This window comes from Typopeltis vanoorti, chromosome 5 (assembly GCF_054136105.1).
Source record: "Typopeltis vanoorti isolate ZY-2024b chromosome 5, IOZ_Tvanoo_1.0, whole genome shotgun sequence".
Classification (NCBI taxonomy): domain Eukaryota; kingdom Metazoa; phylum Arthropoda; class Arachnida; order Uropygi; family Thelyphonidae; genus Typopeltis; species Typopeltis vanoorti.
The window spans coordinates 125991898-126019764 of NC_143553.1; the positions used below are offsets into that span (position 1 = coordinate 125991898).

The 27867-nt window shown below is 36.0% G+C and overlaps 1 protein-coding gene across 1 annotated transcript in view; it reads left to right on the forward strand.

The window, feature by feature from the left end:
• The window catches only part of LOC150106796 (uncharacterized), a 191949-nt gene that overhangs the window by 121210 nt on the left and 42872 nt on the right, over window positions 1-27867 (forward strand). The window contains exons 5-7 of the mRNA XM_090393318.1: window positions 2035-2125; window positions 6008-6089; window positions 11150-11220. Coding sequence (XP_090249444.1) covers window positions 2035-2125; window positions 6008-6089; window positions 11150-11220 — 244 coding nt within the window. The remainder of the gene's footprint in view (window positions 1-2034; window positions 2126-6007; window positions 6090-11149; window positions 11221-27867) is intronic.

Below are 27867 nucleotides of genomic sequence, written 5' to 3' on the forward strand. Positions count from 1 at the left end.
TTTGTATACAAATATAATAGCTCATTCCAAAGATCTATAGCAAATGTCACTGATACAACTTATTAGATGTGACCTCTCCATACTTAACTTGTGCCATTTCTTTTTCTTCTTATTCATCTTAGAAGCTTTTTCAAATCCAACTGTTTTCCCTTGATCCCAGATCATCCCCTTCCCTTTTTGTCTACACATGCATTCACATCCTCTTGGAGCATCAACTTTTCTCACGCTGTGTTCCTCTGTCCACTCTGAGCCTCTCCGTTTCCCTGTCTGTCTTGCACACCTGTTCTCTCATTCTCTATACTCACTTCATTCATAACCAATTCTTCAATCTCTCCTGTCTTACTTTTCCGTTCTTTCCACTTGATCAGATTCATTCTCTGTACCTTCCAGCAGCAGTCTCTCCAAGCGACTCACACCAAACCACTCAAATGCTGTCCATCACTCCTATACAGCTCACTTCATCCATCAAACTCATTCCACACACTAACAAACTGCACTTCTTTCTCCTCACACATTTCCAATAACATATCATTCATAATCCCTGCTCTCTGCCTTACCTCATCTCACTGCTGTCATACCTGGTAAACACGTTTACTAACTTTACTATCACACTATTATCTTTTATCTATCTTAACAACCTCCTGATATCCAATCTGACGTGTTCTTTGTTCACAGTCAAGTCATTTGTCCCTATTACTACTACCAACTCTTTTGCTTGTTTACTTCACATATTCAATGCCTCAATCACTTGACACATTCTACCTCCAGTAAAACAAACTTTGTGCATCCTCTCGTCCTGCACACCTTTAATAATTGAACCACCATACAATGCCACTTGCGGGTTTTTCGTTACCTCTTTTATACCAATATTATTTGTTTTCATCATTTTCACTCTTTCATACATTTCTCGAATTCTCTTAACTTCATTCCGCATCCATTTCATCTCTTGTCTCATTTTAACCAACTCAACTTTAGAATCTTGCATCATGTTTTTGCTCTCATTCATTCTTTCAATTTTGTTGCCAACCATACATGCTTGTTTTCAGTCAATGCCGTTCGCCACCTTTTCTTATCTGCATTTGTTTTTTAACTTCTGCCACATTCATATCACTTTTGTCTTTCTTATCATCAATTGTTAAGTTTCTCAGATCACTCGTTCTCTTTTTCAAAACTTTTTTAACATTTTTTCACTGTTCTTTTACACTGTCCTTTTCTATCATATAAGCCCTCATCCTCTTCGTGGCATTCTCGCTAGTAACACTTTCAGTTATCAACATATTAGCACTCATCAAGTCCGTATTCAGCTCCCACTTCACACACACACACACACACACACACACACACACACACACACACACACACACACACACACACACACACACACACACACACATTCTCCTTCCATCCACCTTAAATATCCCCAGTTTACCTATATAATCAAACGAGTACATATAGCACACCTCTCGTTTCACAAAATGACTGAAATCAAAATTGAATTCCTGCATGGACAAAGCCACTGCAATCTTTCCTTCGCCAATTATTATACTAAGCTCTAATTTCAACGAATTCCTAAATAAACTTAAACCAAAAATCCCACACACTAATAACACTGCAAGCACACAACCTTTACATTAACTCTTATTCATGACCACACACACACACACACACACACACACACACACACTCTCTCTCTCTCTCTCTCTCTCTCTCTCTCTTATATACTATTAATTATTTCTTTACACACCACTACTTTTAATCCTCTTTTTCTTGTTTAAAAATTATAAAACCTACCATAGGATATTATAAGAATAGCTGTAGCTGATCTCTCGTTAAAAATGCTTGCATTGTAATAGTGTTCAATAGACCAGAATGATGATTGTTTCAGAGCAAATCCTAATATCAGATTTAGTGCAGCATCCAGGAGCACTAGATCAGAGTTTTATTATGTATATATATAAATGAGATTAAAACGTTTTTAAAGAATTTTGTTTAAATGAATGCATTTCTGAAATTTTTCTCCCTTTTATGTTTCAGTTAAATTTAATCCTTGGTGATGTGAAAGTTCAAAAGGCTCAAATTGATTACTATGATTTTCAACCACATGATCCTGACATAAGCGGCGAAGGTAAAGTTTATTCATTTAAAGTACTAATTTTATTAATATGAATATTTCTGATTTTTATATCTTCTCAGAGTAGCATCATAATTCATAATTAAGTTCTTTTTCACGCAAAATAAAATAAATAAATTATATCTGTTTATTTGTTTATCTATTAGCATGGTAACGAATCTGGTGAAGGGTGGATCTTTATACACTTTGTGTGTTCAGAATGTTTGAGTGTGGGAAAGGAAAATTTGCTCACCTGAGCCAAGGAGGCTGCAGATGTAATGTATGTACAGGTATACCCCAGTCATATGACATGTTAGGTTCCAGACCACTGTCATATAGTGAATCACTGCATTTTTTTTTTCTCCACTTGTAAATACATGTAATGATTTAATAATGTTTTAAGCAGTCATATATTGTGCATTAATGACATAAATAAAATATTAATGTATGCCAGTTACACAAATGAAAAAATTAGAATAATTTTTGCAAACGTAAAATTATTCTGAATAACTTTGCTTAAGGGAACATGCCAACTAATTTGGTCATCAATCTGCACCATTAAAATTTTTTCTATTTCAGCAATAAGACTGTCGCATTTGCGGATAGGATCACAGCCTTATGCAGTCATGTGCTTAATTCTTCTGATCCCAGTGACCATCAATCCACTATACACTGAGTAAACTGGGATATATCTGAAATTATTTACAAATGCTATGATGAATTTTTAAGAAAAATCTTAGAATCAACAGCAATTGCTCTAAATCCTGATCCTTAATGTCACTCTCAGCTACAACTTTTCTGATTGTTAATCCTCTGCTATTCAGCTATGGCAGTTTCGAGACCACGTCGTCGTGCATGACAACAATGCAGCTAGTCCACAAATTCATTCCAATGTGAGCAATCTCTTAATCATTTAGGACTTTGGTGATGTACCTGAGTAATGTCCATTATGTATCTCTTTTTTTTTGCCTCATCATTGCCATTATCTGATGTGATGACTTCACAACTTGTGCAGTGTGACCTCTGAACTTCAGAACCTTGTCTACCACCACTTCAAGGTCTCTTGTCTCCTCAGCTTCCATCAAAATTTCCTCATCAAGTGTATACTTTGCATCCCATTGTTGCCTACCAAATTTCAGAACAACCTTACGCTTTGCAACATTGAACTGACAATTCCATACTGCTGCCCACTCACACAATCTGTTTAAGTTCTAATTCTTTTGCAGACCATATTTTGAGAAATGCTGCTCTAAACAACAACATTTAAGCATCTAATACTAGATTAACTCTTAGCTCACCGAAGATATTAAAATTTTCCATGGAAGCTTTACTCATACCATGCTCTTGTTTAAAGAAATAGACGTACTGTATGTTATGATATAGAAAGATTTAAATAGCATTAAAGATTTTTTAAATAATAAATTAGATATGAAAAATTGAAGAATAAACTTAACTTTGTTTTTATAACTGAAGTGTTTCTGCTTGCTAAAACCATAAATATTTTGTATTTGACAGAAGGAAGTTACCTTTCTGCATATATGTATTATGGTTCATGAGAAAATTGTTTGCCAGAAAATTGTTTGCAGGAAAAATTTTTTGTGAGAAAATTGAAATGACATTGTAATTGATACCCACATATGAAATGCAAATGCAAACCAAGAAATAGTTTAGAAAGTATAGTTTCTTGCTGTATTTCTGTATTATTTATTTAATTATATTTTATTTAGCTTTTTTTATATTTTATGGTCTATAAGGCAAAGTTAATATTTTGTATTTTACCAATCAATGAATTTCCTAATTTTTGTTTATTTCTTAAACTATTAATCATTTTTTCTTACTTAGATACCATAGGTTCTGTAGATAGATATTAATTTTTACAAAATGGATGGAGTGATTAGTGAGTAAGGGCACAGAATTTAAGAATGTTTATTTTTGTAACCTTTCACTGTTTTTCTGGGCACTTAAGATAATCATCCAGATATGATATTATTTTTTTCCTGAAATAATTAGGAAGATGAAGTGCATTCAGTTATAGGATACTTATGCATTTTGGAACTGATTCCACTTTTCTGCATAGTAAAGAGATTTTTTTTAAGGCTATTATTGTTTAACAGGCCTACTCCAAGACTGTGTCCACCTTTGAGTAATCATATTAAAGAAAATGATGGTAAAACTACATAAATCCTTTCATGATGTAAATCAGCTTAAGACAAAAATTCTCATCTCTAAATGAAATACTAGTCTTCACCTTATTTCACAATACTAGTGTCTACGCGGTTAGCCTAGTGGCTTTGCGGTTGCTTCACAACCATATGCCTGGAAACAGAGTGTCTAGGTTCGATTCCCGTCGACAACATGAGGAGCTTAAGGATCTTCCTCAGCCATGCCATAGCCAAGTTAGCCAGTCTTGGACAGCAGGGTTCCCCCCCCCTAGTTTAGCTGGGTTTTTCATCCTGCAAACCGGCCCCGTGAACACACACACGGATACAGTCAGGAATACTTAAGACGATCCCTCCAGCCATAGGTCTGAATTGTCAGCTATGCCGGTCCCAAGCCCGGATAAAAATAGGGGGAATTAAGGTGATGCCATACCTCCCTGTAATAGGGGCTCATGGCCATTGAATCACCATATGAAATAATAATAAAAAAAAAACACTAGTATTTTATTAGATGATTAATTGAGACAAGTGCATTTGACATAGTATAATGTTTTAAACTATGGCTTCATACATGTAAGAGAAAATTAAGTAGAATTTATTACTATATATTTTGCTCAGTATTTCATGAGCTTCATTCAGAGAGAAGACAGAAGAATTGGTGACAACATTTAAATTATGAACACAAGAACGAGTCACACAGCATGCATATAATATCAGGTCACAGTTGCAGCAGTACAAGTAGGAGGAAACACTATTAGAGTTCAGGGAAGTAGGTATAGATGTATAATTTTTTTTTTTTTAAGTCATAAACAATTAACAACAATGAATTCTCAAAACTTAGATAGGCATACAATCTTTCTGATTTCTATTTTATTTATTTTTTCTTATAACTTTGAAAGCATATGCTTTCACCTTAAGCTACTTTTTGCAAAGTAATTTATCTTACTTTAAGTAGTGCAATGTTTTTGTGGGCAGGTTTTCTTACGAAGAAACCTAGTGATATTCTTTTTTGAATAAGTGGAGGTGTAGTAATTGGGGAACACTTCATGAAGATTAGTCTAGATGTTAAAGGCAGGCAGAATGAAAGAGGAAGTGAGTTTGCATTTGGAATGTAAGATGATGTTGGGTAGTTGTAAATTGTGTCATAACTGTCTTAGTAGAAAGTGAAGGATTTATAGGAAAGAAAAGAGAGAGAGAGAACAGCACTCATAGAACTCTTTCCACAGAATAGCTTATGGATGTGCTGTTCAATCTTAATCTGTAAAAAAGATTTCAGGCATAAATACACTGTCTGCTTGGTTGTGGGATTGGTTTTGTCATCATAAACATAAAGCTGAGCTCAAACACATTTGGTTATCGTTACTTGCACTGTTAAAGTAGGAATTTAATTTGTGAATTTATGTCATTGCTTCTCTGGGCTTAAGGATTAATAATAATAGTTATTATTATCATCATAATTGATTGTCATTACCTGTTTTAGTTGATATATTTAAAAGGACTTACTTGGACTTTAAAAAAATTAAATGGCTCAACTAGTTGCATATGTCATGTTAACAGAATACAAAAGGGAAAAGTCATTAATCCATTTTTTTCTTCACTCAGTATATAAAATGCAAATTATCATTTATAGTGCACACATTTTGCTTACTCTTTCTTATAATTTGAAAGCACATGTTTTCATCTAAATTAAATTCCTTTGCAGTGTTAAATCTCATTTAAAGATGTTTTCAATTTATAGAATTTGGACATGTGGTTGAAATTTATAACTTTCCTGTTGAATTCAAGACTCAAGATCTTGTATCTGCTCTTTCAGCTTTCAAGTAAGTTGCTTTAAAATTATCTCAAGTTATTTTTAAAATGTTATTGAAGCACTACTTGTTTTTCTTTTTAAGTTTTAATGAAAATTTCCTTTGTTTTAAACTAAAAATTGCTAAGATTTAATTTGACAGCTGCTAAATTTCATTTAATTTGGAAATTCTTTAATTTCATTTTCACATGAAATTTTCTTTAGAAACTTCATAGTATTGATTTGTAAATATATATGGTTTTATAATCCAAAAAATTTCATAAATTACAAACATTGCATGCATTTAAGGGTATGACTATATGGCGATAACCTGATCTCCAATACTCGCTACATAAATGATATCACATGACCTAGTTGCAGGACTACCCTTATGTCACTGGAAGTGACATCATATGGTGACCTGCACGCCACCAAGAAGAGGATTAGAAACTGTTATGTGTCACTCTGCGAAAGAGAAACCGTTATGAAAATTTTTTTTTCTTTTAGTGAGTTATATTATTTTATACTTTTCTTTATTGGAGTTTTTTTGAAGTTGCTTGGTTAATATTGGGTTGGCAAATAAGTTTGTTCGGTTTTTCAGAGTGGAATGAAACACGTTTTATTTAATATATACTGTATAATACATACTAGTCAATTATATATTGACCCTCTTTATCAATGACCTCTTGCCATTTGTCCACCAACTTCATTATGCCACGTTCATAAAACTCCTGAGGTTTACTGGCGAAAAACTGATCCAGGTGTCTTTTGTCAGCCTCCTCGTTACCAAAGGTTTTCCCTTTCAGAGAATTCTGCAATGATCGAAATAAGTGATAATTGGAAGGTGCCAGATCCGGTGAATACGGAGGATGCAGCAAAACATCCTCCAAGACGTAACAATTTATTCCAGGTTGTTAACGATGTGTGGGGTCTGGCGTTATCGTGGTGAAAGACAACTCCTTTTCGATTTGCCAGTTCAGGACGTTTTGTGCTAATTGCACAGGCCAGTCGCGTTAGCTGTGAATCAATCGTTCTGCCTGACGGTAATACCTCGTAGTGGACAACACCTTTATAATCCCACCACAGAGAGCATGATCTTCTTTGGGTGCAATCCCGCTTTCAAGGTTGCTTGCAGCGGTTCGCTCTTGTGCCCCCATGATCTTTTATGTACCGTGTTATCGTACACGATCCATTTTTCATCTCCTGTAATCATCCGCTTCAAAAATGGGTCATTTACTTGGCGACCTCACAGTGAATCACAGATGGATATGCAAGCAGTCATATTGGCCTCAGTCAATTCATGTGGCACCCAAACATTAAGTTTTGAAACATATCCCAGCTTGTGCAAATGGTTTTCAACGCTTGTATGGGACATGTTCAGTACTGCAGCAATCTCACGCGCTGTTTGTGACAGATTTTTGTCAACGATATCCTTCATCACAACACTCGAATCAACCTTGGGTGGACAACCGGCATGAGGCACATCTGATGTCAAAATCTCCAGAATGGAACTTGGCAAACCATTTTTGGCATACGTGTTCTGTTAAGGCACCATCCCCATATACGCTGCATATTTTTTTATGGGTCTCCGCAGTTTGTTTGCCTTTTTTTGAAATAAAAAAGCAAAATATGCCAGTAATGTACGTTATTTCCTTCCATTTCTAAAAATATGTTACACACACACACAACTGAAGTAGGCCGAACAAAAATTCACCGAAAGGTTATGTGAAATGTCACCTTTCAACTGCACAATAACGTTGCATGGTAGCGCAACAATAGCGACAGGCGAAGCAGCATAAAACGAACGAATTTATTTGCCAACCCAATACTATTTTTAGTGCGTTCTTGTTTGTGATGAATGTTTTGTTATTTTTATGTGTATTATATATTCCTGTCATATTAGGAATTGGTTCATTTTTTATGATGAATGTGGCATTGTCAGGAGGGCATGTGTGTGTGTGTGTGTTGGCAGTTTGTGGAGGAAGGTGGCATGCCACTCACACCTGTGATGTCACTTCTGGTGATGTAGAAGCATTGCCCTAGGTCACATGATTATGCTTCAGAGTATCAGAGACCAGGCTATCATCATACAGTCATACCAAAAGCTCTGCCATCTTTCTATGAGAAATGGCTAACTCACCTTCTGTTGAAAAGCCCCAATAATGGTTCTTTGAATCTAAGACAGGATTCATGCCAGGTCTTTCCAACCATAGGGTTTCATCTTTATTGACATACTTATAGCGGCTCCTAGAAAATTTGAGAGATATAGTATTTTCAAGAAGGATAAAGAAAATAGAACAGGGGAAGGAGTACTGCTGATGATATCAGATGAATTGCAATCAAAAAGAGTGGAAGATAAGGAGGTGTGAATGGCAGTTCATTCTGACAGTCTGGTGTGAAATTGAGGTCAGAAGGACCAATTATACAGTTAGTTGCTGCTGTAGGCTATCATGCATAAAGCATCGGCAAATTTGCACCATGAGTGCAGGTCGAGTAATTAACACGAAGAACCTCAACTATAGAGACATAGATTGGAAGGAGGTAAGATCAAATGATTTGAAGGAAATGGAATTTATTCACCTATTCATAGGTAATTATTTAAAAATAGCATGTGATAGAGGAGACTTTATGGTTTGAGAGTGCTGGATCTAGTCATAGGATCAGATCTGTCCATAACTGAGATAGCTATATTGCCTCTGATTAGGGGAGAATGATCATGGTATACTTGAGTGGTTGCCAAATGTAGATTTTTCAGTTAAGAAAGGGTATGTGTGGAACTACTGGGCTTATGACAAACTTGTATAGAAAGTATTTTTTATTGGTTATAAGTTAAATTAAACTTGCCAAGAAATTATATTCTTTCTTTATCCTTTATCCCAATAAGCAAGCAAAGTTTGCATGTAAAGTATTTTCACACTAGGCTACTTGTATATAGAGCCCAGTGACTGCACATTAATTGCTTTAGTATCCCATAATGCAAAGTACACATCCTTTCAGGTGAGGAAGCTTGAAGCAGTGCTGTGGCATGAGAATCTGCAAGGGAAGATGTTTGCAGTGCATGGGAAATGAGGGGTATCTGTCTGAAGAAAGCAGTATCAAGCTATATACCCATTGTCAGGAACATAAATCAGGTAGATTTATGCTTCTGAGTAGTTGGATGGATGAGTGGCATAATTAAATAAGAATAAAAAATGAAAAGGTTGTGCAGGGTGAAAAACAAGAAAGATGGTTAGGAAATTCATGAGCAGTATCTGATTTTACCTTCCTTATCGGTATGGGAAGGAAAGAAAAAACTCATAATGAAAATAAATTGAACTGAGCAGGCTAAAGGAAATCCCAGAGTTCTTTTTGTTATGTGGCGAGTACAAGGAAGAATTATTATTATTATTATTATTACATCACACCGCCAGGGAGTCCAAAGACTCATCGAGGGAGAGCATCTACTCTACAGCTCTTCGTCTCACTACTCCATCAACCTTCATCATCTAACACCAACGCTATCTACCACCGACTACCACCACTAGTACTTTCACAGACAATCACAAACATCCATGCCCATGGTGGGATTCGAACCCGCAGCCTTTTGGCTGGAGAGCGGATACGCTAACCACTCTGCCAACCAGGCCGGCGAATTATATGGAAGGATAACTTTAATGAGGATGATGGTAGCAAGACAGTGAAAGCAGACAAAAATAGTTAAGTTACTGAGTAACCACTTTGAAAGGGTTTGTCATCCAAGTGATGATATTGCTGTGACAGATGTGACAAGAACTGATGTGAAAATAGAAGTCGATGAATTAGAAACAATTAGGATATGAATCTCAATGCAAATATGCTGTGGGATTAGATGGGATATTAGCTCATGTATTTATGAGAAGTGCAAAGGAATTGGCATTGTCCCTGACTAGGCTGTTTATCTTAGATCTCAGTCCTGATAAAGTCTCAAGGAAGTGGGAGTAGGACAAAGAGCTCTATTGCTTAAAGGATGCTCCAAGACTGCCGTAGCAAATTATAGACCAGTCAATATGTGGTGGTAAAGGTAGTGCAAAAGTTGGTCAGAGACAGAATTCAGGAATGAGTATATAAGAATATGATACTCTATGATGTGTGTGTGGGGGGGGGGCGTTCATTAGAGTGACACTGAATTGAAAAAAGGGAATGACTTCCTGGTTATATTGCTGGATTTTATGAAGGCATTTAACAAGATATCATGTGAAATTCTATTATGCAAATTATTATTATTATGTGACACCTCCAAGGAGTCCAAAGACTCATCGAGGGAGGGCATCCACTCGACAACTCTCCGTCTCCATTTGGAACAAATGAGGATGGATATGAACTTGGTGATAGGGATACAATGGTGGCTAATTGACAGATACCAAGATTAGGGCTGCAGTGGAAGTTTTCACTGTAGAGAATCCCAACAGATCAGCAGTTAACAAGTAAGCAAAAAAGTCTGGAGAGACTAGTGCTGTTTTAAATATTAAGTATATTGTCATTAGGAAAAGAAAAAAAAAAGTCATGTCTAGTATTTCTGTGAAGCTATATGTGCAGCTATTTTTGGTATTTGTATGTCAGTCTTAGGAAACTTCCATGACATCAGATCAGCAATAGAAAGATTTATAGGTTTGATTTGAGTCACTAGTCAGTGACTAGGGACTCAAATCAAACCTATAAATCTTTTAAATTTACTAAAGCACTGATGGAAAGGGCCTCTAGTCAGAGGCCCTTTCCATCAGTGCTTGAGTAAATCAGTCTTTTGGCCCAATTAAAGAAAACGAAAACTAGGTTTTTAACCATGCTTCTCAGGAAAATCAACTGCTGAGCACATAGTTACATGTATGTAATAATAGGATTAGAAATATGTTCAGGAAGTCGAGACATTAGACATTCTTAGACTCGCTCTTTCAGACAGTATGTACATGGTGTAGACCTCTTACATACTATCCTACATATGACACAAATTTATGTATGTATTTGTGTGTGTGTGTGTGTACTCAACACACACACACACACACTAATTTTTTTTGTTGTGTTCTTATATGTGTTAACAAAATCTGTTCTTGTTAATTATTTTTATTTTATTTATTACAGTAGGCAAGGCTTTGATATAAAATGGGTGGACGATACTCATGCATTAGGAGTTTTTTCCAGTCCTTTTGCAGGTAAATTAACAAAAATAGTTTAAAAATTTCATTACAAAAACTGCTTTAACTGTTTCAAAACCAGAAATACATATTCATAGCTTTATAAGTATATAAGAAGTCCTGTTTGTGGGACATCAAAAAATTAAAACTATTTAATCAAAATAACTGTAGATGGGAGATTTACTGTGATAGTTCCATTATGTTTGTTGTGCCATGCAAATTCTTATAATTGATTCACTGATTTTATTTGTATTCATATTACCATCATATATCATAAATAACATTGGAGTATTTTTAAGAATATATTCCAACTCCAATTTTTTTGTGCTTATTCTGTGTTTATGCTTGCTAATAGTATGTGAGCAATGTGTGTTACACATATTAATAATATTAATAGATTATATTCCATATTTGAACAGCTTGACTAATATCATTAGTTTGTGCATGAACATGCTCATGCTGGATCAACTAATACATAATGTAGCTTAGTAGGGCAGAGCATTTTGTTGTCTGGAGGTGAATTCATTTTGGGATCGTAAGAATAGCTACCTTTGCATTTAAGCTGTTTCACTGTTGTTTGTTCATTCCATATTGCTATAAACTATATTTATTTCTTTTTTAATCAAATATTAATAAGTTTCTTCTTTTTCTCCAACCTCTATCCCACATTCTGCTAGTATGCTGTAGGTTCAACAATCCTTCACTTCAGATTGATATACACATACTGGCCACTGAATTAGAAACTTTTATTTAATACTGAGTTGGACCTCCTTTAACCCAAATTACAGCACATATGCAGTTTGGTATAGATTCCACAAGTTGTTGGATTGCATCTAAGTCTACAACATACCAAGCGTTTGCCAGACAGTCCTTTAACGCTCAGATTTGATGGAAGAAGACTTTGGTCCCATATCTGTTTTTCTAAATATCCCATACATTCTCAATGAGGTTCAGATCTGGGCTTTGTGGTGACCAGTGAAAATGGTGGAAGCTCTATGCTCATTGAATCATTGCTGAACAATTCTTGCATGATGGACAGTAGCATTGTCATCCATGAACCAGCTGTCACCTGCTGAATAAAATGTCACCATTGAAGGATGGACTTGATCAGCAACAATGTTTAGATATTCCTTGGAGGACACCCGACTTTCCAGTCATGTCCAGACAATTCATCATAGGAAAATGAATCGCATGAAAATTCTTCGCACAGATATATATATATATATATATATATATATGGAAAAAAGTATATATATATTTTCCATATATGAAAAAAGAAATATTTTATATATTACTTAATATTTCAGTTATATTTAGTTTTTTGAAATTTTTTATTCCATATAAAGTTCTTAATATTCTTTCTTATTACAGACTCTGTACATGGAATATTAATCGTTACAAAACTAGGATAGGATAGTTAGGGAGAAAGGATGCCATATTTAAGAATATTTAGAGATAATAGTTATATCCAACTAATGTCCGGGCGGTTAGCCTAGTAGCTTTGCGCTTCGCAACCATATGCCTGGGGAAGGAATGTCCCAGGTTCGATTCCCATCGAAGACGGAGGGAACTTGAGGATCTTCCTCAGGCATAGCCAAGTTAGCCGGTCTTGGGCGCGGGCAATAGGGTTTTTTCCGCCAGTTTATCTGGCGTTTTTCATCCCGCAAACGGGCAAACTGGCCCCATGAACATACGCTTCTACAGTCCAGAATATATCCTCCCAGCGGCAGACTAGGGGACAGGTCGGTTGGGAGTGGTACTAACAAGTAGTCGCATCTAAGTAACATGCGGACCCTGCATAGGAAGCGGGAATGATGCGTAGTGAAAGAAAGAAAGGTATATCCAATTAATATTTATAGTTAACTATTTACATATTCCTATTAACTATTCTAACTATTAATAGGTAGAATAGTTATTAGGGGGGTGCTTAAGGGTCAAAGCTGTATAACTGAGAGGAGACCTCCACATAGCCTTTAAAGGAATGCGGAGAACCGACCAGGGCTTCTGACCTAATGTCCAATCCTCACCTTCTCGTGGTGCACCCTGTTGGGTATCTACTTTGATACTGAACGAACGAGGATGGGCTGGCAATTTGGGATTTAGCCGACCAAATTGTATTCTTATTGGTTAAACCAAAATAAAAAATGATGGTACAACATGACAAAATTTCATGCCGGCTGGGGCGTCGCCCGGTTAAACAAGGCCCCCGTTGTTTTCGCCAGGGAACCAGGGCGAACAGCGAAAAGTCAGCTACTGGAACAAATCTGAAAACAAACCCCAACTCAACATCACCAGAGTTAAAGATCGGTACTATCAATGTAAGAAGCCTGAATGGCAAAGAAATGGAGCTAGCTGAGGAATTAGATAAGTACCAGATCGACATAATAGGGGTGACTGAAACAAAAAAGACCAAAACTGGTGAGATCTTTCTGAGCAATAAATACAAAATGTTATATTCAGGCAATGACAATCAAGGAAAAGAAGGAGTAGCCATAGTATTCAACACAAAATACGAGGCTAATCTTCTTGAATGGCAGTCAGTCTCAAGTAGAGTAATGTGGGCAAATATGAGAATGGGGAACTGGACAATGAGACTTATTTGTGCCTATGGTCCCACAGAAGGTTCTACTAAGGTAGAAGTGGAGGAATTTTTTGATGCTTTAGAAAAAGCAACTGACACAATGAAAAAGGAAAAGTTGGTCCTTGTTGGGGATCTAAATAGTAGAGTAGGAAATGATTGTGAGACATACAAAAATATTTTGGGAAAATTTGGAGAAAAGAGCAAAGCTAATAATAATGGCAAATATCTGTTGGATTTCTGCTCAGGACATGGACTGGTTATTACTAACACCATGTTCCAACATAAAAATCTGCACAAATTCACATGGAGAGAAGAGGCTAGGAATAAGAAAAGTCTCATTGACTATGTTATTGTTGATAGTGATGTTTTCTCCCTGGTGCAGGACACCAGAGTGTACAGAGGATTTGAAATTGGAAGTGATCACTATTTAGTCTTGAGCAGGATAAAATTGAATTTCATATTGAAAAGAATAACATGTAAGAAAGTTTTAAAGCGAATAAAAGTTGAGCAGCTCTCAGATGTGAACTGTAGACTAAAATACAGAAATATTATTGAAAAGAAAATGAAAGAGTTTGAGAACAGGAATCAAACCTTGGAGATTCAGTGGCAAACTCTGAAGGAAACATTGATTGATTCTGCCAGAGAGGCATGTGGTGAGGTTGTGTGCAAGGATAAAAAAATCAGAACTCCCTGGTGGACACAGGAAGTTAAAGAGGCAGTGAAGGAAAAGAAGAAAGCATATCAAAAGTTCCTGGCAAATAAGGCAGCTGTTACTCTTACAGAATACAGAGACAAATGTAAGAAAGCTAAACAGTGTGTAAAACTAGCTAAACAAAAGTCATGGGAGGACTTTGGCAAGAATATAGAAAATAAATATCAAGAAGGTGGCAAAATATTCTGGAGGTTGTTGAAGAAGCTTAGGAATGGAGGAAAGAGTGCTGTAAAAGGAATTAGAGATGATAAAGGTGAAATGAAAACAGGAGAAAAAGATATCCTTGAAGTATGGAGTAATTACTTTGAAAAACTGCTAAATGAAACAAGCAGTGATGACAGCACAGTGATAAAAAACACTGACCAGGCATGCAGTCAGGAATACATATCCATACTTGAAGTAGAAAAAGCCATCAAAGGCTTGAAATGTGGAAAGGCAGCAGGAGTAGATGATATTCGACCAGAAATGCTGAAGTATGGTGGTATAAGAGTCTTACAGTGGCTGCACTGCATAGTTCAGAAAGCCTGGACAGAGGGACGAATTCCCAATGATTGGAGTAGAGCTCTCATAGTACCCATATATAAAAAGGGAAATAAAACTGAATGTGAGAATTACAGAGGTATTTCCCTACTGAGTGTTCCTGGCAAGATCTATGCAAGTATACTTGAGAAACGGTTGAGAAGAATTGTGGAAGAAAAGCTTGGTGAAGAACAAGCTGGATTCAGGCCAAATAGAGGCTGTCAGGATCAGATCTTCACTTTACGACAAATAGTCGAGAAAGCATGGGAATATAACAAAGATCTGTATTTAAGTTTTGTCGATTTGGAAAAGGCATATGACAAGGTGCCAAGAGAGAAGCTATTCAATACGCTGCAGTTATATGGTGTCAATGGGGCATTATATCAAGCAATACTTAGTCTTTATTTGAGTTGTGAGTCAGCAGTTAGAATTGAAGGAAGTACAGGAAGATGGTTTAATGTTAAATCTGGTGTGAGACAAGGATGTACATTATCCCCCCTGTTATTCATTATCTATATGGATCACATTATGAAGGAATGTGGTATTAAACCTGATATCAAAATTGGAGATGTTAATGTCAGCTCTTTGCTTTATGCGGATGATGTTATACTTCTAAATAAATCCGCTACAAGTCTGCAAGATTCTCTGACTAAATTGAATAGCTGTTGTAATAGATATGGTATGAAGGTCAGCAATAAAAAGACAAAGACAATGAAAATAGGCAGAATCATTGAAAATGTCAACTGTGTTGTGAATGGAGAACCTGTGGAACAAGTAAAACATTTCAGCTACTTAGGCACAATTTTTACTGAAGATGGTAAACTAAATATAGAAATAGACAACAGAATCAGCAAAGCTGGTATCGTGGGAAGTCAATTGAATAAATTCATATGGAATAAGAAAGAAATTAGTCGGAACACTAAATTAGCTGTATACAAGACTGTGTTCAAACCAATTTTAACTTATGGATCTGAGAGCTGGGTCAGAAGTAAAACACTTGACCAAAGACTAGAGACCGCAGATATGAGAGTCCTGAGAAAGATTAGAGGCGTGAACAGATGGCATCAATGGCAATATCATATTAAAAATGAGGATATTAGGAAAGAACTTGACATTGTCAGCATCCAGGAATGCGTTAGCAGAGCTAATCTCAGATGGTATGGTCACTTAAATAGAATGGGAGAGGAAAGATTAGCAAAACAAGTGTTCTCTGCCAGGTTGGCAGGAAAACGACCCAGAGGAAGACCAAGATATAGGTGGATTGATACGGTACAAAGTGCCTTAGACGATAGAAATATAAGATCTGATAATGTTGGAGTCTTGACAAGTAACAGACTGATTTGGAGGAAAATTGTAGATAGGAAGTTAGTAATGATGTAATTTTTTCATGTAGTACTGTCATATCCTGTACACCCCTTGAGGGTACATGGCAGGAATTTGATGATGATGATGATGATGATGATGATGATGATGATGATGATAGTTATTAGGGAGAATAAAATATTTAAGAATAGTTAAGGAAAAGAACACAATATTTATTCTTCTAACTGCTCACTATTTTTCTGTTCTGTGCATTTGGACACCCATCCATGTGTGATATATTTTTTTTTATCTGAACTAATTCAGAAGGTGTTTCAGTTACTGAATACACATGTATTTTGAAAATGACTCCATCATGTATAGGAAAGATATGTTGTATGCTGTTATCATTTACAGAGCTAGTTTAAGATCATGGGTGCACTTTTGAGTAATTATATTAAAGAAAATGACAATAAAATTATGTATATCCTATCATCATTATGCAAATCAGCATAAGCTAAATTGCCATCCAAGTGTAATACTAGTTTTTACCTTTTCCTCCAATACTAGTATTTTATAATACTAAATACTATCATCATCATCAAATTCCTGACAGGTACCCTCATGGGGTGTACAGGATATGATAGTACTACACGAAAAATTTACATCATTACTAACTTCCTATCTACAATTTTTCTCCAAATCAGTCTGTTACTTGTCAAGACTCCAACATTATCAGATCTTCTATTTCTGTCGTCTAAGGTGCTTTGTACCATATCAATCCACCTATATCTTGGTCTTCCTCTGGGTCGTTTTCCTGTCCACCTGGCAGAGAACACTTGTTTTGCTAATCTTTCCTCGCCCCGTTCTGTTTAAGTGACCATACCACCTGAGATTAGCTCTGCTAACGCATTCCTGGATGCTGACAATGTCAAGTTCTTTCCTACCATTGACGCCATCTGTTCATGCCTCTAATCTTTCTCAGGACTCTCATATCTGCAGTCTCTAGTTTTTGGTCAAGTGTTTTACTTCTGACCCAGTTCTCAGATCCATAAGTTAAAACTGGTTTGAACACTGTCTTGTAGACAGCTAATTTAGTGTTCCGACTAATTTCTCTCTTATTCCATATGAATTTATTCAGTTGACTTCCTACCATACCAGCTTTGATGATTCTGTTATCTATTTCCATATTTAATTTACCATCTTCACTAAAAATCGTGCCTAAGTAGCTGAAATGTTTTACTTGTTCCACAGGTTCTCCATTCACAACGCAGTTGACATTTTCAATGATTCTACCTATTTTCATTGTCTTTGTCTTTTTATTGCTGACCTTCATACCATATCTATTACAACAGTTATTCAATTTAGTCAAAGACTCTTGCAAACTTGTAGCAGATTTATTTGGAAGTATAACATCGTCTGCATAAAGCAAAGAGCTGACATTAACATCTCCAATTCTGATATCATTTTTAATACCACTTTCCTTCATAATGTGATCCATATAGATAATGAATAACAGAGGGGATAATGTACATCCTTGTCTCACACCAGATTTAACATGAAACCATCTTCCTGTACTTCCTTCAATTCTAACTGCTGACTTACAACTCAAATAAAGACTAAGTATTGCTTGATATAATGCTCCATTGACACCATATAACTGTAGTGTATTGAATAGCTTCTCCTTGGCACCTTGTCATATGCCTTTTCCAGATCAACAAAACTTAAATACAGATCTTTGTTATATTCCCATGCTTTCTCAACTATTTGTCGTAAAGTGAAGATCTGATCCTGACAGCCTCTATTTGCCCTGTTATATTTGGCTTGTTCTTCACCAAGTTTTTCTTCCACAATTCTTCTCGACCTATACTTGTATAAATCTTGCCAGGAACAACTTCAGTAGGGAAATATCTCTGTAATTCTCATTCAGTTTTATTTCCCTTTTTATATATGGGTACTATGAGAGCTCTACTCCAATCATCGGAAATTTGCCCCTCTGTCCAGGCTTTTTGAACTATGCAGTGCAGCCACTGTAAGACTTTTATACCACCATACTTCAGCATTTCTGGTCGAATATCATCTATTCCTGCTGTCTTTTCACATTTCAAGCCTTTGATGGTTTTAAATTTCATATTTAGTCTTCTTTACCTGGGGGGGAATATATGCTCCCAAAGTGAAATAAGTAATTAATTACTTCTTTTGTGAAACATTGTAAAATATAATGTAATCAGAAATATCATGTTGTTAGCAACTGGCTAGATAGCATACCCTCTCCCACCAATGAGCTGTGGATTCAAAACTCGCAATGGGCATGGATGTTTGTAATTGTTTTTAAGTAAGAGATGAATTTCATCGTCTGATGTGAGACCACAGCACTTCTTATTGGAGGCCTGCAGTGGCTTGAGTGGTTTCCATGTTTGATCATGGAATTAGTGCAGGATTTCTGAACCAGGTTAAAATGAATAAAAATTACAACGAATCAGAAATTAGGAAACTCACCGAACAATAAATATATTACTTTCATTCTATAAGAATAAAAATATTATGAAAATCTAATTAAAATGTAACAAATAATACATAAAAAAAACTATATTTTGTGAAATTTATCTTACACTGCATTTATTTTTCATATAGTGATATCAATATATGAAAAGCATATATTGATAGCAATATCATTTCAATTTGCTACCGAATAACGTTTTCAGCAATTTTTTTCTGTGATGAATAGTTCCATGAATAGGCCAACAAAGGTTGGTCAATTGATAGAGCCTCTGCTACTAATGGCTCGCAAAAAGCTAAGAAAGTTTGAGCGCAGTTAGTTGTTGGAAGGGGAAATCGTTTGATGCTGTTGGCACGCTCTCCCTCAATGAGTCTTTGGACTCCCTGCAGGTATCAGATAATAATAATAATAGTTCCCGTGATGATTTTTCCTCACGGTGAATTGCCCATGAACCCCTTCCAGCAATATCTGAGGATCCATTCCATACAAACAGAATATGCCCCACACCATGACACCACCTCCAGAACCTTGAGTTATGTTTACAAGGCAAGCTGAGTTCAATGTTTTATGGAATTCCTACCAAACTCTTTGCCTATTATCAGTACAGAAGAAGGTGTGCCATGACTCGACAGACCAAGCGACTTTTTTTCCAGTCTTCCAGTGTCCATTCACAGTGTTCCTGACACAACTGTAGACAAACTTTCCAGTTCCTCACAAAAATCAGTGGTTTCTGTATGGGCATGCAACTGCTCTTCAATTCCGTGTGCATAGTTCAGTGAGATATGGGTCAGGATCAGCATTCATTAAATGCTTCGGTCAATTACTGCACACAGGAAGTTCTGTTTTGTCTGTACAAGCCTTCTCATATGAGGGCAATCTCGTTCCTGAGAGAGACTGTGTTAGGATCACAGTTACACCTCTTAGACAAGCAATTTGGGTTATTTTTCCATCGATTAAACATCCAGGGTATTGCACCTTTTGAGAAACCAGTCAGTTCTGCTGTTTTCAAAATTGTAGCTCCAGCCAGATGGGTACCCACAATAAGCCCTTTATCGAACTCCAAAGGATCCTTTGTTTTTTCCATTGTGATCAACACTATTGATGATTGCTGACCAGCAGCATTCTTAAATAGTTACTAGAAAATGTGGTGACACACCACGTGACCAAGTATTTTGCATATACGTTGCGTAAGTGACATTTACGTGCAACTGCATAATTCAGTGGCCAGTGTGTGTGTGTGTGTGTGTACATATATGAAAAAAACATGAACTACAAATTGTTTGTGGGTGCAATAAAGGGTATTAAAATTTTGCTTAGTGATTTCATGATAAGTTTAAGCTTCTCCAACCTATGACTTGGTGACCAGCTGGAGATGCACTCTGGCTTCTAAACATTTAAATGTGTAAAATACTGGGATGCTACCATACTTTTATAATGATTTTTTTCAGCCATAGATGACACTTTCACTTATAGCTGAAAAACTCTATTATCAAAGTATTGTAATGTCCACTGCAAATTTATTGAACTTCCTTTTCAGTGTACTGTTATTTGAATAAATTGGTCATATTCTGAGGCATGATGATACACATATGCAGAAAAAGCTATGACTGGAAACCAGGTACATAAGCAAAGAATCTATAAGAACTATTTGAGGGGGAAAAAAAGCATACATGGCCAAGAAAAACAAAAGAGACAAAGTCAGATAATAATAATTATTATTATTATTACGGGCAACTCCAAGGAGTCGACAGACTCATCGAGGGAGGCCCTAACATCATGTCAAGAACAACTGTTCAACATACACACAGTATCCTCATACCTCGCCTTGAACTCATTCACAGTCATGGCACCCACTACAGACTCTGGCAGCTTATTCCACTCATTCACCACTCTCCAAGTAAAAAACCTAGCTCTAACACCCTTGCTAACACACTCTTGCCCAGCTTCCATGTATGGCCCCTATTCCTCCCACCATCAGTCCTATTCTCAAAAATATCTTCTGAATTAATCTTATAGAAACCCTTTAGTAATTTGAATGTCTCAATCATATCACCCCCTTTTCTGCCTATCAACCAATTTCTGCAACCCACAAATCTTCAACCTGTTCTCATAAGGTTTATTCCATAGACCTGCTATCATCTTGGTCACTCGTCTCTGGATCCTCTCCACCTCCTCCCCATCAAGAAGAAACCCTGGCACCCATATCTGGGCACAGTAGTCTAGATGGGGTCTTATCAAGGCTCGATACAGAGGAACAATAACCTGTTTGTCTCTGCTTGTTAAAGTATTTTTCAGCAACCAAGTGATTTGATGAGCTGATTTAGCCACTTTTGCGATGTGCCCCTTAAACTTCAACTCCCTATCCACCAACACTCCCAAATCCCTGGCCTTGTGAAAATCCTGGCCTGGTACAAAATCTTATGATAGTACTACATGAAAAGTTATATAATTACTAACATCCTATCAGCAATTTTCTCTCTAGATTAGCCTGTTATCTGTTAACACTCCAATATTATCATATCTTATATTTCTGTCTTCTAAGGCACTTTTTACTGTATCAATCCACTACATCTTGGTCTTCCTCTAGGTATCTTATTTTCTATCCTGGCAAAGAACTCTTGTTTAGCTAATATTTCTTCTCCCATTCTGTTTAAGTGGCTACCACCTGAGATTAGCTCTGCTTACATGTTCCTGAATGCTAACAGTGCCAAGTTTCTTACTAATATCCTCATTTTTAATATGATACTGCCAGTCTCTAGTCTTTGGTCAAGAATTTTATTCCTAACCCAGCTCTCAGATCCATAAGTTAAAATTGGTTTGAACACTGTCTTGTATACAGCTAGTTTAGTGTTTTGACCACTCTCTCTCTCTCTCTTATTCCATATAAATTTATTCATTGCATTCTCGTAAGCTCTCAGATCAATTTTATGAAACTTTCATAGTTTCTACAAATGTTTCGTTTAAAATAATGTTGGACCTAATATTTTACATTGCCGAAATGAAGTATATGGCTTCTTTTTGGAAGTCAAATTTATTGAGTTGACTTCCTGCCATACCAGCTTTGCTAATTCTGCTGTCTATTTCCAAATTTATTTTGCCATTTTCACTAAAAATTGTGCCTAAATAGATGATATGTTTTACTTGTTCTATAGGTTCTTCATTCAGGATGCAGTTGATGTTTTCAATATTTCTGCCTGTTTTCATTGTCTTTTTAATGCTGATGTTCATACTAAATTTATTACAGCAGTTATTCAGTTTAGTCAGGGAATCCTGCAGATTTGTTCTGTATTTATTTAGGAGTATGACATCATCTGCATAAAGTAAAGAGCTGAGATTCACGTCTCCAATTTTGATATCAGGTTTAATACCGCTTTTTTTCATAATGTGATCCATATAGACAGAGGAGATAATGTACATTATCTCCACTGTTATCAAACATTAAACTATCTTTTTTGTACCTCTGTCAATTCTAACTGATGATTTACAACTCAATTAGAAACTGTGTATTGCTTAATGTTATATCCCATTTACACCATATAACCGGAGCATTTTGAACAGCTTTCCTCTTGGCACCTTGCCATATGCCTATTCCAGATCTACAAAACTCCAATACAAATCCTTGTTTTATTCCCATGAGTTCTTAACTATTTGTCTTAAAAATGAAAATCTCATTGTGACAACCTCTGTATGGCATGTACCCAGCTTGTTCTTCTCCAAGAACTTCTTCACAATTTTTCTTAGCCGTCAAAGAATACTTGCATAAATCTTACCAGGAACACTCAGTAGATAACTTGAGAAATACCTCTGTAATTCTCACATTCAGTTTATTTCCTTTTTTATATATGGGTGCTATGAGAGCTCTACTCCAATCATCTGAAATTCGATCCTCTGACCAGGCCTTCTGAATTATGCAGTGTAGCCATTGTAAAAATTTTATACTTCCATATTTTAGCATTTCTGGTTGAATATCATCTACTCCAGCTGCCTTTTGACATTTCAGGTTTGTGATAGCTTTTTCTGCTTCAAGTACAGATATATTTTCCAGGTGGCATTCCTTTTGAGTGTTTACCACCATGCTGTTACTCCTTGTTTCATTTAGCAATCTTTCAAAGTAATTACTCCATACATCAAGGATATCTCTATCTTCAGTTTTCATGTCCCTTTTATTATCTCTAACTCTTTTTACAGTACTCTTTCTTCCATTTCTGAGCTTTTCAATAGCCTGCAGAATATTTTGCCACCTTTCTGATATTTATTATCTATGTTCTTACCAAAGTCTTCCCATGACTTCTGTTTAGCTAGTTTTACACAGTGTTTAGCTTTCTTACATTTTTCTTTGTATTCCCTGAAAGCCCAAGGTGACTTACTTGCCAAGAATTTTTGATATGCTGTCTTCCTGAGTTCACCATGAAGTTCTGACTTTTCTATCATTGCTAATTACCTTACCACATACCTTTCTGGCTGAATCAATAAAAGCTTTGTTTAGAGTTTGCCACTGAATCTCTAAACAAAGCTTTAGAGATTCAGTGAATTCTTGAATAATTTATGTGTATTTGAGCTTACAGTTCACATCTGATAGCTGGTCAACTGTAATTTATTTAAAAACTTTCTTATACACTTCTTTTCAGTATGAAGTTCAATTTCATCCTGCTCAAAACTAAATAGTGATCACTTTCTATTTCAAATCCTCTATATACTCTCGTGTCCTGAACCAGTTGTAAAATATCACTATCAACTATAACATAGTCAGTGAGACTTTTCTTATTTCTTGCATCCTCTCTTCATGTGAATTTGTGCACATATTTATGTTGGAACATGGTGTTAGTAATAACTAGTCCATGTCCTGAGCAGAAATCTAGCATGTACTTACCATTAAGCTTTGCTCTTTTCTCCAAATTTTTGCAAAATGTTCTTATATGTATGGTAATCATTTCCTACTCTGCTGTTTAGATCTCCAACAAGGACCAACTTTTCGTTTTTCGTTGTGTCAGCTGCCTAACACTCTCTAATGCCTCGAAAAAATCATCCCCTTCTTCCTTATTAGAATCTTTTGTAGGACCACAAGCTCACATAAGTCTCATTGTCTAGTTCTCCATTCTGATATTAGCCCACATCACTACTTGATATTGCCTGACATTCAAAAACATTATCCTCATATTTAGTGTTTAATATTATAGCCACACCTTCTTTTCCCTGATTGTTATTTCGTGAATATAACATCTTATTTTTGTTTCTTAGAAAGATCTCATCTGTTTTTGACTTCTTTGTTTCTGTAACACCTATTATGTCAATCTGGTGCTTATCCAATTCTTCTGCTAGTTCCATTTCTTTTCCATCGATGATTCTTATATCGATGGTACCAATCTTGATCTCTGCTGATGTTGAGTTGGGGTTTGTTCTAGTCACTGACATTTACTGTTCACCCTTCTCTGACAAAAATAACGGTTGCCTGGTTTAACAAGGTGATTCCCCAGCTGACATGATGTTATACCATTGTTTTGAGTTATAGTTTAAGCCAATAAGAATGCAATTTGGTCTGCTGAGTCCCAAATTGCCAGCCCATCCTTGCTCATTCAGTATCCAGGTAGATATCCAGCAGGTTGTGCCTCAAGAAGGTGAGGATTGGAACATATGTCAGAAGCCATGGTGAATTCTCTGCATTCCCCAAAAGAATATGTGCAGATTTCCTCCCAGTTATCCAGTCTTGATCCTTAACCCCCCCCCCCCCTTAAGCAAAGATATATATATATATATATATATATACAACTTGAAATCAGTTCAAATTGCATTTGAAATTTTGTATATCATTAAGACGGTTCACAAATACTAATTTCACAAAATTATACTGGAAAATTTGAACATGCCATATAAACTTTTTGAAAATATGTCAGCCCGACACAGAAGGGACATATATATGTTAAATCAATTTCCCACTGGTAGCATAACATATGTGGAACACTGCCTGATGTGAACTTGTTAAATGAGCAATTTATAAAGATACTGCATCCTTATGAATATGCCATCATGCAAAGTTTGAGTGCAGTGGAAAGGGAAGAGGAGGAGAGACTGACTGTGAATTCATAGGAGGTATATGTGGTATTGATGGTATTGATCCCACAAGAATGTGGGACTTGATGCTGTATCACCACGTGTTTTGAGGGAATGTACCAGGGAGTTGATATCCGTCTTGACATACTGCTTAACATAAGTTTTACTTTGGGCTAAGTTCCAAAGGAGTGGAAGAAGCATGATTGCACCACTTCATAAGGGAAGCGATAAGACTCAAGCTTCAAATTATAGTTCAATCTGTGTGTTAGGTATTGTGGTTAAAGTGCTGGAAAAGTTAGTGAGGACCAAGATCCAGAATTAAGTTGACAACAGTGGCATTCTCTTTGATGGACAACATGGATTTTTTAAAGGAAGAACATGTACACATAGGTTTCTGTGGTCCAGCAGTTCTGTGGGAAGTTTTTGGTATTGAAACCATAAGGAGTTTATTAAAAATAAGCAATTAAAATCCAACAAGTTTCGTACATCATAAGACTTACATCATCAGGAGTAGTGATACATGAAAGATTTACATAACAAAAGCCTATTAACAATTAATTACACATATTAGATGTTTTTAATAACTTCACAACTGTTAAATATAATTGACAAACCAGAATGCAAATGATAAATTCTTTACTGGGGAACATTGCTAGTTGTTGCTATCATGCACGCTATAGCCTAAATCCATGGCAGTTAAATTTTTGATGATAGCAGATCATACTTGATGTAAAATTAAGTCTTGATTGTTAGTGCATCGTGTAGGGATCCTAAGCATTTGTGAGGCTTCTTTAAATTTTCTTGTGAAACAGTTATTATCAATATATAACATTTTTGTTTGTTGCCAGAGTACTTGATGGCCAGTAGTGGTTGTGTGGAATGTCAGGCCTGATTTATGCTTTCTTCTTTTTTCAATGTCTTTTACATGTTCAGACATGTGGATCTCTCCTGGCCTACATAACAAATACCACAAGAGCAACAAATCTCATAGACACCTGGTTTTTACATGGGGTGATGTGGAGGTTTTGGTGAATGTAGGAATTAAAAGTTTATTAAAAATAAGCAATTTAAATCCAACAAGTTTCGTACATCATAAGACTTACATCATCAGGAGTAGTGATACATGAAAGATTTACATAACAAAAGCCTATTAACAATTAATTACACATATTAGATGTTTTTAATAACTTCACAACTGTTAAATATAATTGACAAACCAGAATGTAAATGATAAATTCTTTACTGGGGAACATTGCTAGTTGTTGCTATCATGCACGCTATAGCCTAAATCCATGGCAGTTAAATTTTTGATGATAGCAGATCATACTTGATGTAAAATTAAGTCTTGATTGTTAGTGCATCGTGTAGGGATCCTAAGCATTTGTGAGGCTTCTTTAAATTTTCTTGTGAAACAGTTATTATCAATATATAACATTTTTGTTTGTTGCCAGAGTACTTGATGGCCAGTAGTGGTTGTGTGGAATGTCAGGCCTGATTTATGCTTTCTTCTTTTTTCAATGTCTTTTACATGTTCAGACATGTGGATCTCTCCTGGCCTACATAACAAATACCACAAGAGCAACAAATCTCATAGACACCTGGTTTTTACATGGGGTGATATGGAGGTTTTGGTGAATGTAGGAATCTTGATATTTTTTGTAAAAGATACAAAAAAAAACACTTTTATGTTGTACTCGCAGAGCAACACAGCTGCTTTGTCTGTGAGATTCTTGATGAAAGGCAGTGTGATTGGATTCTTGAAATATTGTTTAAGTAAGGGAGTTGCAGGAGATGTATTAAGAATTTTTTCTGATCCTCTGGGGTTTAAAACTATTAAGTGTGAGGTTCTGTTTCAGGTAGTGCAGTTCTTCATTCCTTTTAATTGAAGTGCTTGATGTATTGTATTCCCTATCTCATAAAGTTTTAATTATGCCTATCTTTTGCAATGGATGGTGGTATGAAACGGCATTTAAAAATCTTCCCATTGTGGTAGGTTTTCTGTATATGGAGAAGGATAACTATTTTTTTTTCTTTGTTTACTTCGAATGTGGCATTTGTTATGTAGGCCAGACAGGAAGGTCAGGAGAGATCCACATGCCTGAACATGTAAAAGATGTTGAAAAAAGAAGAGAGCATAAATCAAGCCTGGCATTCCACACAATGAAACTTTCATTGGGGCATTGAGACCACATTATAATACAATAATGTGGTCTCAATGCCAAAAACTTCCCACAAAAGGAAGATCATGCTTTAGAAATATGCATACTTATTATAAGGTGACAGGTGCATTGACAAAGGAGGTGCATACATAGTGATATGCTGAGATTTTGCAAAAGCTTTTAATAGATTGCCACAAGATAAGTAGATAGCTAAACTGGAATGGATAATAAGTTGGAGCATCGGATTAGAGATTGGCTATCTGATAGGCATCAGCAAGTCGTGTATGGGGAGCAATATCCCGCAAGAGAAAAATCACTCTTGGTATGCCTCAGTCATCTGTTTTAGGACCATTACTGTTGAATTATATGTTAATGCTAGAGAAAGTTGAATGAGGATATTCGGTTGTTTGCAGGTATGTAAAATCAGCAAGAAATATTGCAAAACTATAAGCAGTAAAATAGATGTTGTTTTAGAAGAGAACTTTATACTAGTGTTATCAAAACTAGTGCTCCAGCATTTTATTGCTACTGCAAGAGTTTCCCATTCAAATTAAACATCAAACGGAAATCTTAACAGCGGGTACTAAGGAGCCGATAACTTCAGCACAAGCTGTGAGCACTTTTAGTGCATTAAGTCAGATATATTTCGATCTAAAAATCAGCCATGTACAAGCGCCTGTTATGCCTACCATGCGAAGCAAAGATGGCGGCAACAAAAGCCAACAATGAACAAGTGCCCCGTGTCTCAGCAGCATAGCACCGTCAATTGCTGACAAACCCATAAAGTGCTGCAGCTGTAAAGTTGATATCAGCAATAAAAACAAGTATAATGTGTGAGTTTTGTTGC